Source organism: Budorcas taxicolor, chromosome 9 (genome assembly GCF_023091745.1).
Source record: "Budorcas taxicolor isolate Tak-1 chromosome 9, Takin1.1, whole genome shotgun sequence".
Taxonomy (NCBI): Eukaryota; Metazoa; Chordata; class Mammalia; order Artiodactyla; family Bovidae; genus Budorcas; species Budorcas taxicolor.
The window spans coordinates 93,514,613-93,529,405 of record NC_068918.1 but is presented as its reverse complement, the minus strand read 5'-3'; the positions used below and the strand labels follow the sequence as shown (position 1 = coordinate 93,529,405).

The following is a 14,793-nucleotide window of genomic DNA, read 5'->3' as shown; positions in this document are numbered from 1 at the left end:
CGCCGGGACGTCCTCTTTACCCAGATCCAGTTACCAGGTTTACGTAATGAACCGCGCATCTGCCTCCCACTCTGCTTTGGAGTATCTGGTGGTCAGGTCTCACAGACTAGGCATTCATAAGGTGTATCTGTTGAATAAACTGTGCAGGGAGTTGGCTTTCATATCCCAATTTCAAGTCAGGTATGTTCCTGGGTAGCTCAGCAGGTAAAAGAATCCACCCGCAATGTAGAAGACCGTGGTTCAATTCCTGGGTCGGGAAGATCCCCTGGAAGAGGGTATGGCAACCCACTCCAGTGTTCCTGCCTGGAGAATCCCCGTGGACAGAGGAGCCTGTCGGGCTGCAGTCCACGGGGTTGCAGAGAGCTGGACACGGCTGAGCGACTAGGCACGTCTCTCTTGCGTGGCTTTAGATGAGCTACATGAATACAGGCATGGAAACTGCTCGTTTTTTGAACCTAGTTCCCTCCTGCAAGTCACGCCACCTCAGCTTTGCTGGGGCAAAGCATTTTCTTAAATGTGTAAACCCCGAGACCAGCCTTCCACGCACAAAGCCGGGAGGAGCCCCCTTCCCCATGGCTGCCCAGCACAGACCCCACGGGCAGCCATTCCCGCCACGAAAGCAACAGAGCCGGGTGGCCCAGGATGAGACGAAACCGATACAGACGCGACCCCGAAGTCCCTGTCCTCCTCTCTGGGCTTTACAGCGCACCGAACACGGACGCTTAGAGCTCGCGTGCTAACAGCCGGCTCTGCGCGATCACCAGTTTCTACCACCTGAGATCCCCACCCCTTCATGAAAGTCTGTCTTGAAATCCAACGGCCCCACTCAGAGGCCGTGAAGGTGAATGGCTGTGGGGGCACCTGCTTGCCGGCCCACTCCACCCCCAGCTGGACACACAGGCACCCAAACGTGTCCCCTTGGTGCAGGGACGGGGCTCCCTGCCCTCAAGCACGTCACACGGGCACCCTAGTCACAGAGGACAGGGCGCCTGACACCTGGAGGCTGAGTGCCCGAGCAGCAGCCAAAGGGACTCAAACCCTTCGCTTGTGTGTCTGTGTGATCAGGAGAGGGGATGTCCCCAGGATCTGGGGACACTGCCTGTCACAGCAGTGATGCTCGGGGGGCTGATGCATGGACGGGAGGGGGAAAGCGGAAAGGGGGGTTCTGTTGCCAATAAGTCTGTGAACACGGTTAATAGCGAATACCCTTAAATACATACAAAGTTTATTAAAAATAGGCTGCAAATGAAATACAGTAGAAATGGAAAACTACAGCAGGTCTGATGTCGTCTCCATAGTAACGCACAGTCATGAAAAGCACTTTACACATATTCACATTTGACCTAATCGTCCGAGACGGCCAAATCCACGGGAAGGGGCTTACAGTCACACACAGAAGTATCCCTGCATGTAAATATTTACATGTACTTGCATGTACTCATGTGTGTCTGTTGTTTTTCTATATATTAACAGGATACCAGTTCACCTGCACCTTTCTCTTTAAAGAGGCTGTGGGTCCGGTCCCCTTAAGGCGGCCAGTGTTCCGAGACGTCGGGAGGCGCAAGCATGCAGATCCTTCATAACACTTAGAACCACTTGCTCTCTTACTTAACGAGGGAAATGAGAGAAGCGCACTTCCAGATACGAACCCTGGCAGACGCAGAAAATATTTACACTCGCGTTGTAATGATTTATCTTACAGCTCTGAGGAAAGTGATTTCTAAGGCAGACAGCCCCCCACTTCTGGAAAGTGTGCGTATCTTCCTAACACACCTATTGTTAAGAGAACAATACGGTCAAGTCACCTAGAGCCGCAGCAGGGCTTGTCAAATAGAAAATCTGCTCATGATCACAAAATCATTGACTGTTTTAACATCACATAATATAAAACAAAGTGAGGTCCGTCTCCCCAACACCAGCCACATATTCACAGCTGAAGAAGTGACAGTGGTAACTAATAATTCAATACGTGAAAATTAAATAACTCTATTCGGATGTAAAAAAATAGCCTGAACTGCCACGAGTCTCTTGCAGCATTTCAGTTACAGATGCCATGCGCAATGGGCCCTTCCTTCCCTGACAGCAGATTGGTATAAATCCAGCTCTTTTTCTGAGCTTAGATTTCTGAGCAACGGCTGTGCACCTACCACCCTCTCATTCTTCTTAAGTCTTTTTGTTCCTATTCATGTCAACACTGTTTAGCAGATATCCTCCATTACAGCTTCCCTTAGAAGAGCTGAAACATTTAGCTAACTTTCTAACTTAAGCGCCATCTTCAAAATCACTAATGACTTATTGGCATAAAAATCATCTGGTATTTATAAAAATAAAATTTCCTAAGCTTAAATCCTCAAAATTGTCTTCTTGGAGAAACTCGTTTCAATCAAACCCTAGAGCTGATTTGGAGGGCTGCCAGTGGGGACAGCGCCGCAGTGGTCACGCCCAGGCCCGCCTGCCTCCCGGCAGCGGGCACGGCTGGCCGGCGCTCCTTGGCATGCACACGTCCACGCGGTCTCCCCAGAGGGCACGCTGACCCTCCTGCAGCTGCAGCTGCTGCTAAGTAGTGCAAATGGCAGCCTGCAGAGCTCAAGCTGCTCTGATTAGTGAACAGCAAGGTTTAGGAAAAGAACAGAAACAGGACTTCCTTGCGCTCCTTGGGGGGAGACGGGGGCGAAGACACAGCTCAGGGTCTTCTTCTGCCCCTTTCCAAACCCAGACCCTAAAGAGACTGACCAGAAAGCTACCTTCCTGGGAGTCAGGTCATTAAGAAGACAATGTCTAGAGACTGTAGAATGACAACCTCTTGGTAAAGTAAAGCGGAATTTCTTAGCGATGGAACTCTTCCACATGCCAAGCCTTCCAGAAGCAGGATCCCTGGGACCTGGGTCCTCAGGCGGCGCCGTCACGAGTACCCCGAGGGGCCAGGCTGGGCACAGGGCCACCTCACTTGGTGTTCAGCTCGTTCTCCAGCTCTGTTAACTTGCGAGAGGCCTTGACTTTATTGGAGACGTCGTGGCCTTGGGAGAAAAGGCGCTGGCGCTCCCTGAACGTCAGGTTTTCAGGGGCTCCGGGCCCCCCGGGGACATCTGCTTCCTGGCTGCAGGAGGAGGAGGCACAGGGTTACTTTTCGGAGTGGAAACGACCTGTCAGCAGGTAGCTCGGCTCACGTGAAGGCGGTTAGGTAAAACTTTCTAGGGGAGAGGCTCGTGTTTCATTCAGTCATAACCCTGCTGGGGTGTAGTCACACCCACGTGGGAGAGGGCACAGCGTTCTCCTTAATTAATGTCCACTTTCTCCAGTCACACCCAACTCTCAAGAAGCTAGAAACCTCAGTGTTAGCAAGCAGACAATCCTTAGCAACTAAGTTTAACTGAAGAGGCACAGCTTTAAAAGCCAGCACTGTGATGAGCCCTACCTGCACCCGAGAAGCCTCTATCAACACACTAACGGGCTGTGAGAACAAGTTACCCTGAGATATTACAGATAGGTAAGAGCGCTTTGGGCATCAGTACAGCTTGACTACACCTAGTTGAGGACGGCTGCTGAACTGCGGGGGGCGACCTTGCGTGGTCCAGCAGGACACCGGGGCTTTACCCTGGGTGTCCTGCTCCTCTGTGGTGGATGCAGACGGCGGCGCGTCCAGCTCCTTCCACAGTCCCCACCAGAAACCCTGGGGCCCGCACACCGTCTGAGGCAGAACCATATCAGCAACAGCAAGTAAACAAAGCCTCTGAGCTCACACAACTCTGCACAGCAAGAAATGCCTGAGCTGACAACCGAGTCTTCGAAATTTGAGTCCAGCCTCACTGCCTTTCATGAGAAAGAAAAAGCGCCCTCAGTGACAGTGAGACAGCCGCACAGCACAGCTTCAGTGAGTACCTCTTAGGCGGTCTCTCTCTCGGGTCCCGATAAACATCATGGGCTCCAAAAACTGTTCCAGCAGGTCCCACGTAAGAGTTCGTTCCTTTTCCGTAAAAACAAAAAGTCACGGTTAAAGTACCGGTGCTATTTCAGAACCAGACTCACGGTGAAGATGCAGTGCTCAGGGCCTCCTAAGTCCTGACAAAGAAGCCGCGAGAGGCTCTTGGAGTCAGTGGCAGACGCTCAGTCACATCCCTGGGTGGCCTGAGCACCCCCTCACGGCCCTTGCAGGTGCCGGGAACCTGGCCCGCGGCCTTACTATTAGGGGAAACATAAGTCTAAGGGAGTAATAACCAGAAAGTTCAAATCAGGTAAAATGTGTAACTGACACAAATTCACAATAAAAATCCACAGATGGCAAAATTTTTCAGACACGCTGACACTAAGAGCTTTCTCAGTGGATCACAGGGAGCAAATGTTCCTTTTCAGAGCAGTTACTGAATTTTCCCCACAAAATAAATGGCTATAATCTTAAAACACTTGGGGGGGTGGAAAAAAGAAGAGGTCCTAAAACTTCCTAAGGTCTGATACTACTGCCCCAGACACAAGATCACTGGCCAAAAAGGAGGCCCCAGGCAGCACAGTGGGCTGTCAGACGCCTGGCCTGGGGCCCCGCACTGTGGGCCAGCTGGCCGGTAACTGTGGGTGAGCAATGCCACCTGCCAACTCACTGAGGAGTGCTGCCCAAGATCGGAAAGATGATGCCCGTAAAAGCCTTAAATCACCCAAACATAAAGTGAAAGCGCCACTAATGGTAAGACGGCCAGAATCACAAGACAGTCCATCAGTGCTAGTGTGCTTCTGTTAATTGCAATGTCAGCAAGAAAACTTCACACTTCAAAGACTATAACCTAGGTTAGCGTAATAAATGCTCGAAATACTCAGCAAACACTGACGGTGCTGCACACTGGACTCAGCAGGCTGGGGAGCGGCCGCAGCACGTCAGGGCTAAAAGGACCCTTCTCCACAGGCTGCAGCGATGAGCCTATGCCTTTGCTCCCTTATAAAGAGGTGTCTTTTCCACGGCCGTGTGGGGTGCGTCCGAGGAGCCTGGCCACTCCCAGCACCCCTCCTGGCACTGCGTCTTGCTTGTGAGTCAGCCGGGGTACCCACAACCAGGGCACAGGAGTGGTCCTCTGCCAAAACTCAAAGATGAAACAGAAAGACCTCTCTAATTTAAAGTAACCCATTCTAGACCTTTAGATAAATTATCGGCAGAGTGAAAAACTTTCCATTTTAATTCTATGTTTTTTCTTCAATTTGCCTTAAAGACGTTGTGTTTCATCTTTGAGTTTTGATTGAGGAATACTTGCTTGTTCCCACTAGTAAAAATCAATTGTTGAAAATTTTCAGAATTTTTGATCAGAGTATCAGACAGTCTGGGCTGAGTGCCACCCACAGAGCGGAGAAACGGGAGTTGGAGGAGCACAGAAGGAGGGCCGCAGGTGGAGCAGATCACCCCCCACGCCGAGATCGGAACCGGATTCCAAAGCCAGTGCTGATCAGAGGGGCCGTGCTGAGGGAGGGCGCCCGCGGTCGGGCGGTGTGGGACTGGGGCGCCCTGGCTTTACCTCTGGAGTGGCCGGGCCGGGCGGGGCCAGGTTTGGAGGGAGGGGGCAGGGGCGGGCTGGCCCTGGGCCCGGTCCTGCTGGCGCCGGGCGGGGGTGGCCGGAAAGGGCCGGCGAGGAAGATGCCGTCGGAGACCGGGCGCGCCCTCGGCCCGGAGGGCCTGTCCTGACCTGCCGGCTCGTCGTCCTCGTCCTCCTCCTCGTTGTAGGCCACGAACTTGGCGGTGTAGAGGGCGTCCGGGGAGAAGGCCTGCGTCTGCAGGTAGGAGGCAGTGCGCTGGGGCGGCGGCGGCGGCGGCGGGCCGGTGGGCTCGTAGCCGCGCGGGAGCGGCGGGCGGCCCAGGCCCGGCTCCTCGGGCTCTAGCAGCCGGCGCTCGGCCTCCTCGTGCTGTCGGCGCCGCTCGGCCTCCAGGCGGCTGTAGTAGCCATCCTCCTGCCGCCTCTGTGGCCGGGAGACAGAGGGCGGGTCAGCGGGCAGCGGGGTGGGGGGTGGGGGGGTCCGCCCCAGGGTCCCCCCAAGCGCCCGCAACTGCCACGGCAGCGGAGAGCTGGGCCTGGACACGGAGCCGCTGACACAGAAGCAGGCGGAAGCAGGAATGAACCCTGGGCGCCTCTTCTTTCAGTGGGATTTCCACTTACCTGTTGCTCCTGAGTTTAAAGATACCACCGAACAGTAACTAGGCTCTGACTGGCGCACCTGCGGAGGGCCAGCCCCCGCCCCGCCCCGGGGTGCGCGGAAGAAGGGCAGGCCTAAGTCGCCTGGCTCGTTTCCAGTGACCAAAGGGAATGGAAAATAATAGGAAACCCACACTGTCTCTTGCCAAGGTGAGCACCAGCGAACACGCGTCCCCCAGCCCTTAGTTTGCGTCTCCCTGCCAGACAGGAAATCGGAGAGCCAGGCACAACAGCAACAGCAGCGGACAGTCCAGTGTATTTTGACACATACTGTACATTTCTTCTGACATACATCTAGGTGCGCGAACTACAGCTGACAGCGTTAACATTGAAAAAGGTAACAGCAGCTTTGTTAAAGATTGACAGCGGTTTCAGAACCCAGGAATAAAAGTGAAGAAAGGAGCGGAAAGACCAAACAAGACGACCTGCCTTACGCTGAGGTGGGCTCGGGCTGCACTTCAAGTGCGCGCACGCACCCGGGGCAGCGCTTCCAGTCCCCGCGTCCCTGTGTGCGCTTTGGCTCACCCCCCGCCCCACACAGTCAGAGCTCTGCCTTCCCGGGGCGGGGGAACGCACCGCACACATGCCAGCCTCAGCGCAGCCCTGACCACTTTTCACCCTACGCTGAGCCATCCGAAAGGAAAAGCATTTCACTGTATCTCCACACAGAATGAGCGTTCCCTTACAGAGGAGATCCAATCTGAACGAGCTCCGCGGACTCTGAGCAGAGCCGTAGGGAGGCCTAGCGCTCCAGGAACACCACTCGGGTGGTGACATTTCAGGGAGAGACCACAGCTCATGCTTCAGTTATGTTAAGAACAGACACAGCCACATGACGTCGTTCTGCCGGACAGGTGCGTGGTCCTCCCGTGACAGAGCCAGCCCACCCATTTTGGACATTCTACATAAAAACAGCTTCTCTGGCTTCTTTCTGCGTGGAGCACTGAGTCATGGAAGCAGGTACCCAAACCCAAGTGCATCTGACATAACCACACGCTGTGAGAACGCACGCTGCAAAAAAACCCCAATGACGGAGAGTTCCCTCATCTGGAGACAGGCCCAGCAGTCTCCCCACAGTGCTGCTTCCAGGTGGCCGGAGGCGCAGGGGAAGTGGGCACCGCAGACCCGGGGCTGGGGGTTCAGACTGTGGAGGTCCACCTCCTCCGAGGGCTCACTGAAGCCCACGGGGTCTTCCCCGAAGCCCAGATGCTCTGGGCACCTCACGACTGCCCGGCCCCTACCAAGCACTCGGGGTCAGGGAGGTGGAGGGGCCGCACAGGCGCGCACCACAGACCCACCCTGCTCGTCACCCCCGGAGCCCACGTGGCTCCCTGCGGCCAGGCGCTCCCGCCTGCACGGATGTGGACGGCAGCACCGCTAGTACCCTGTCCCTGGATCCTGAGGTCCAGCAGCGAGCCCAGGGCTGGCAGCACGCCCAGAGGCGGGGTTCTGCACTCCCTGCTCAGATTACATCAAGTGCAGTCACGTTAAAAGACCGATTAAAAGGGTTCTCTGACCCTTGGAGACAGATAACAACGCGACTATCTGCCCGTGAACACACTAAGTGGAACGGAAACCCCTGGTGCTGCGTTTTCTGTAGGCCACTGACCAGAATCAGGTCACTTTCATAAAGAATCGACTCGAAATCCTGTTTGTCCTCCTAGGCTTCTGTCCTTCCCCAGGCCCGACCCCAACGCGACCACTTCCCAGCGACCAGCCGGATGCCACCCAGCACAGCTGCACAGGCCCCACGGTCCGCAGGCCCGAGGGACGAGCCCCTAGGACGGCGGTGGGGGCCGGTCCACAGGCCGGGCGGGAGGCCGGCGCGGGTGCGGCCCTGCCCCCGCCCTGCCCCGCCCGTGCTCGGGCCGCAGCCCTCAGAGGACCAGGACCTTGTCTTCGGCCTCGCGCCTGACCCGCTCGTCTTCCTGCCGGCGCCGCTGCTCCTCCTGCCGCGCGCGCTCCTCCGCCTCCCGCGTCCGCATCTCCTCCAACTGCTGCTGCCGCCGTCGCTCCTCGTCCTGCAACTGACGACAGGGGCCCGTCAGCCCGCGCCCCGGCCCGGGAACGCGCTGCGCGGCCGGCGGACACACACACGGCCGACAGACACGCGCGCGCACGCAGCCTCGACGCATGTGCACGCGCATGGCCGGGCACGCATGGCCGAGACGCAACACACGCACACGGCACACATGCGCGACTGACGAATATGCGCACACAACACGCGCACGGCTGAGACACACGTACACGGCCGACAGACGCGCACGGCCCTCAGACACATGCACGCGCGCGGCCAAAGGACGCACGACACATGCGCATGGCTGACACACACGTTCACGACAGACGTGTGTGCATTTGCACACGACACTAGAACGGCCGACACACGCGCGCACACACTTGACACGAACACACAACACACGACACTCGACACAGCACGGCCCTGACACGACACACACAGCGCACACGACACACACAGCACACACACAACACATGCCCGGCCGACAGACACACGCGTACATGACGCACACACACAACACACGCCCAGGCGGCAGACACCGCGCACACACGACACGCGCAGAGCTGAGCACAGACAGCAGGCGAGGCCACGCAGCCGTCGCACAGCTGTCCCCGCCCCCCAGAACCACCTCAGAGGAGGAGGTGCATCCCCCACACTCACACAGCAGCAGGCGTGACACCCACACTAGAACAAACCCACAAACCAGCTCATGGCCGCCAGCAGTCGGACCCTGGCATCCGGAACCCCGAGACCCTGGACCGCCTCCTGCCTGTGCCCCATTCCACCTGCCACCATGAAGGTCAAGAACCACGCCTGCACTCCTGGCCCCCGGCAGCTGGAGCTCCGCCTCTCGCGGGGCGGGCCACCTGCCTAGTCTCGGGGACCAGGTTCCGAGCACTCCTTCTGTCGGGCCCTTGGCCATCCACTCCCTCTGGGTCCCATCCTGGCCTTAAGAATCCCTCCCCTGCTCGGGTGTCCCCTAAATGCTTATTTACAGAATCTGAGCCCGAAGTCTGAGACAAACCGTATTCTCACTCTCTCCTGCTCCACCTCTGCCAAGTAGCGCCCACTGTGTCTGAGTGCCTCCAGGGCCTGGGGACCCCGAGTCCACCTCACACGAGTGCATGCCATTTTCGGGGAACTGCTCGTCAGAAAGCATGGCTGCTCTTCTCAAACTCACCACCTGACAGCGTCCAATCTTGGTTTTTCAGGGTCTTTTTCAAACAACACAAACTTAATCTCTCTCCTTCATTCCATTCAAATTCTTAAGGACAACTTCAAAGTCCCAAGATGTATTGTCCCTGGCTTCCAGCTCCTTCAGTGTCCCGGTCACACCTCCTGTACGCTACAGGGTGAAAATGCCTCAAGGGACCTGGAAAAGCAGGTGTGACTGGCAGAGAGCAGAGTCTCTCCATCACGCCCACAGGACACAGCGACTTCTGCTGGCACAGCCCAGGAGGATGCGGACTTTTCTTCTCCATCACAGACCTGGGCTGGGCTAGCACCCACAGCTCCCTACCTCCCTACTTCAACGAGGAAGCCGGCAGAAGTGCCTGCTCCAGGGAGGGGCAGAGACAGCCCCTAGCGGGGATCAGCTCGCCAGAGCGTCTGCAGCACCAGTGGGGGCATCGTCAGCACAGATATGGGAAACAGCTCCCAAATAAGAGTGCCGAAATAAAACAGCAATTGATCACACTAAGTATCTCCAGAAAGATAACGTATGGAAGAAGGTAAAACTGCAAGAATGCAACAGAGACTCTTCTGTTAGCTAACAAAATACAAACCAACTCATTATGTCTGACCTTTCCTACATCTAATTAGAAACAAGTTCCGAGCAAGAAAATCCATATACACTGAACTCGTGAATGAATTCTTTCACGTTAAATAGAAATATTATTTTAAGAAGTCAGAATAATTTCAATTCTCACAACTACTAAATCTAAAAGCAAGCATTTTTCTCTTAAAAACCTTCCTCTTCTAAATCCTGATGTTATAAGGAGCCTTCTGCCTGTGCCCAGTTCACCGGTTTCTATTTCTAAAGCAGCGAGTGAACCAGGGCTATTATAACTAAGGCAGTTTCTTTCCACTATTTGGTAAGCTGTTTTGGGTATTTTATTTTCAAAACAAACTTTTGTTTTTCACAAATATTCTGCTTTACTCAAAAAACAAGTAAACAACAAACTAAAAACCCAAAACACATAAATGAGAACACAATCTCTTAATTTGCTCCGAACAACAGATCCAGGTGCTACACTGAACTGTATAGTTCCCTCAGTTTCACAACAGTTGGAGGACACCTCAAATTAAGTCAGAAAGTTAATGACTCTGAGCACCAATGACAAACCACACGCATAAACACTGCAGCTAAATGGAGAGAAGACAGGCTCGCTGTTTCACCCTGAAGGATGGAGAAGTCGCTTGCTACCAAAGCAGCCTGGCAGGAAGCTGTATTGGGGGAAACACATCTCAACAGATCCAACAGTAATTCTTACAGAGAGTCAGCCCAGCCCAGACCACAGTCACTGAAACCAACTATCGTGCTGGGATTTAAAAGCAGGATGCAAGCCTGAACCAACTTCTTACAACATCGGTGCAGCCCACATTTCCCAGAAAGGTATTTTCAGGGCTTACAAAAAATAGTATGCTGAGATTTCTCTGTTTATATTTTTGTACCACAAAAATACACTATTACATCTTTAATTTACAACAGAAATCCCATTAAGGCAGACAATCACACTGAAACATCTGAGTACAAAACAGGGTCAAAATAGCCCCTACTTCCCGACATGTTCTCTGAAAAGCAACTACAGGCACACGACCTGTGAGAAGCCTCTCTCCCCGCGGGCCTTGTCTGCTTATGCTCCTGCCCATTGAAAATGTTCACTCTAAAGAACTTCATAGGGGCCCAATAACGATGAAGCATCCTGACCAGCCAATTATTAGGCCGGGACTTTCCGACCCACCCTGGCAAACGCGGCTCCTGCCTCGCTTCACAGAGGAATCTGCTCGAGGTGGCGAGGGGCGGCGCTTGGGGAGGGGGGCAGACCCTCACTGGGCAACACGGGGCGCTCACCCTCAGCCTGCAGGGCTCCCTTCCCCTTCTCTTCAGCGGAAGATACGTGGACCCAGAGCTCCAAGGCAAGCCTCCAGCTGCCGAGACACTGGCCACGGAGAGAGCCCGAGGTGGAGCTCCCCGCACCCCACGCAGACTCCCGTGGCTGGAGGCAGCACCCGGGTAGAGTGGAGAGGGGGGAAGTCAGCTCAGAACAGGGGCAAAGTGGTCAGGTGGGCGCGTGCACACAGGAGTCCAGGGTGGGAGACGCAGGATAGCGGGCAGGCAGGGTGCGTGGGCCGTGGGCCTGGAGGCAGCAGGCGTGGACGGAGGGAGTGATGGAGAGACCGGAGACAAGGCAGCCCTCCCGCTTCTCTCGTCACCATAGCAACCGGCGGCCACGCCTCTGCCCCTGGGGACGGGGCAAGAACTCAGCGAGAACATTAACACCTTCAGGGTAATCTGGCTAAGAAACCTGGTGCCCACAGTCAATATTAACACTAGAAATAATTATCTTTAAAGAAACAAAGAAAAACTCTGAACTAGTCCTTTGAAACAAAAATCTCAGTGCACCCCATCCTAACAAACTGTGACTCAGCTGGTCACACACCCCACAGACATGGGACTCTCTTGGGGCCCCAGGTCGGCCCGGCCCACACGCATGTGATAAGGACATGGGAAGTGGAGAAACAACGGGAGGTGACTGGTGCCCCCCCCTTCCCCCCCCCACAGACACCTTAACACACACAGAGGCAGAGAAGCACGCTTCCTATGTCTGTCTCTCATGGAAGAAAAAGTCAAGCTTAGAAGACATGCCTTTTAGTCACCAAGGAGAGGAGGGGGTTCCCCTTTGCAGTGACACTGCCACCAGGATATTTAAATTCAAAAAGCAAAACAGAACAAAAAAAGGAGGGCTGCTGTTTGGGGGAAAGGCCATTAAAGTCAAGCCTGGATTCAGATTTTTCTCAAAGGATGGTTAGATCTGGCCTTGCATCATTTAAAAGTTGACCAGCAATAAAGGCTACTTAAGAGTCAGCGTCGACACCCTGGTAAGAACATAAGTGACGGAAATCCAGTCGTCAAGCACAGTGGACCCCGTTACAACCCACTCAGTCTCCCCAGCGTGGACGTGAGACACACAACGGCTACTGTACAATGTGACTGTGTTTTTCTTAAGGAGTGTTTTTCAGCAATGAACTGGTATGGCTGCTAAGTTAAAATCATGTGATATTAAAGAAAACAGAGTAATGTTTACTAGAAATTCCTCTTTCTCTACCAATAGACAGTTACATCCTAGTTGGCAAACAAGGTCAGAACCAGCTGAACTAAGCTTCTAATGATACTTAAAATGTACTTCTAATGTAACACGAATGAGTCGTGACTCCCTGCGAAGTTTGCTCTGTGTTTATGAGCACACAGGAATATACAGTACGAACTTTAGGACTAAAACTGGGTAAAGGTCAAAACCAAAAACAAACAGTAAGTAACACTTAAAATTAACAGAGAAGAGCAAAGGATAGCTACATCTAAACACACTGAGAGGCATGCTTCCAGAGTGAGGGAGCTACATACAGGTCCTGATCTAGACGCCCCTAGGACCAGATCTACTGGAAACATAAAGCCACCACCACTAAAGGAGGAGAGGAGATCAGACAGGAAAGAGGTACCCAAGGGAAAGAAACAGGAACATACCAAATCTAGAACAGAGATTGCTGGCACAGCAGTCTGCTGCAGGCAACAGAGAAGGAAAAAAAAGAAAGATGAAGTGTGAAAAACAGGCTCCGTTAGGACCTGGATCCGCCATCAGCACGCCTGCGGTTCTCATGCTTCATCGGTGCTTGAGGACAGCCCAGGAGAGAAGTCAAGACTAGACTGACTTCTAGTGCCCAGAAACAAGAAAGCGCCCCCACGGTGTTAGATACTCGAGCTTCATTAGTTAGACACACAGAAACTGGAAAAGTAAACTTCCCTTAGCACTCTCACCTGGAGACTAAGATATCAGTCTTAACATAATTAACGATAAACAGACATTCTTAACTAAACTATCATAAAGAACGTTCTAAATAGCATGATTCATACTAAAAGGCTTGGAAATATTCAGCGTTTCAATCACTTGGAAAAACTGACAGACCTTCAATAAAAATTTAGTCTTCGGAGAAAAGAGTAAGTGTAGAAATATTACAACGTGGTTTCTAACTTTTTGCTAAGCAATAAATTTAATCATGCCCATTTGTTTACCATGAACCTCAGCTTTAGGCTCAGAGTTAAGCCTTCTTTACTCGTGTGGGGCAGAGCCCGGGGCCCGCCTGCAGCATGTCCCCTTGACTGGGTGCAGCAGGCGTGGCAGCCGTGACGGGCACACAGCTCTCCGCCTACGGACAGGGCCAGGGCGCTGCGCAGAAGGTGGGGACAGCTCAAAGGAGTCTTATGCTCCAAGTAATTACTCATCAAACAGCTGCTCTGTCAAAGGCAGCAGTCATTCTTGAGGAGGTGTACTCCTGACGACTTACCTAATAACATAGTGTAACAGTTAACATTTAGACCTTTGTTTATGAAACAAGTTTCTCAAGAGAGATTCCAGCTGAGTTTTGGACTAAGTCATATGCATGTCTGTCTGCTAACATGTATCTAATAAGCAATGTATGCGGTAATGTCCCAGGCCTTAAGGGCCCACACTGCCCACTCAGGGCACACTCTGCCAAGGGTCTAGGGCTGAATTTCATCCTGAGCTGGAAAGATTCAAGGGTCTGACAGCACAGCCACTGATTCAGGTCTCCAGTACAGATGGCATCAGGGGGGGAATTGGAAACAAAATCCAAAGACAAAAAGGACATGCCCTTTGCTGTCTTTTCTCACAATATTGCATTATACTAAAAAAAACAAAACACTAAAATTTGTTAACACAAAACGCTCACTAGCACTTGCTGCAAATTAACCAATAAGTGCTTCTCTGTCAACAGCTCTCCTGAGAGGGCAACACAGGATATTAGATTTGGCATTTTAACAGTCTGTAGTGTCCTAAACTAATATGGATTTTACTTTCTTGTTTTATGTGATACAAAGGCAAGAGAAGTTACTTTCATAAAATGGAAAACTGTAAGGTCCTAAGCTCTCAGTGCCTTCACACTGCCACTGAAACGATGCTCACTGGTTTAGGAGCATCCCCTTCATCAGTGGGCGGCACTCACAGAGTCTGTTTCTGGGGCTGACTACACACTTGACGCTGCGGCTGATCTCAGCCCCACCCCGCCCCTCCGGGACCCCGGGGAGCCCGGATGGTGGAGACCAGGGGCCGCCCGTTTGCACAGCGCGCACGCGGCCCGGTGCTGCCGTCAGAGGCTTTCCTGCTCCAGTAGCGGAGCCAGGCAGTTAACAGTCTGGCCCACCCAGCCAGAGAGACACTGACTCTCCGGCCATTTCAGCAACCACCCCCATCACGGTGACCACTGGCTGTTAAATGACTGGTCTCCACCAGCGCTGGCGAGAGGGCTGAAGCAATGGTTCAGTGCCCCGCGCACCGCAGGAACCGCGCGTCTCGGGAGCAGCTCGCCCTGGTCCCC

At 53.5% G+C, this 14,793-nt stretch overlaps 1 protein-coding gene across 2 annotated transcripts in view; it reads right to left on the bottom strand.

Moving 5' to 3' along the window:
* Positions 1-1,203: 1,203 nt before the first annotated feature.
* Positions 1,204-14,793, bottom strand: part of AFDN (afadin, adherens junction formation factor) — a 114,132-nt gene continuing 100,542 nt past the window's right edge. For both annotated transcript variants that reach the window (XM_052645878.1, XM_052645879.1), the window contains exons 30-33: positions 8,057-8,191; positions 5,661-5,931; positions 3,880-3,964; positions 1,204-3,097 (exon numbers count right to left, since the gene is read on the bottom strand). In XM_052645878.1, the coding sequence (XP_052501838.1) occupies positions 2,944-3,097; positions 3,880-3,964; positions 5,661-5,931; positions 8,057-8,191 (645 nt within the window). In that variant the 3' untranslated portion in view covers positions 1,204-2,943. The remainder of the gene's footprint in view (positions 3,098-3,879; positions 3,965-5,660; positions 5,932-8,056; positions 8,192-14,793) is intronic.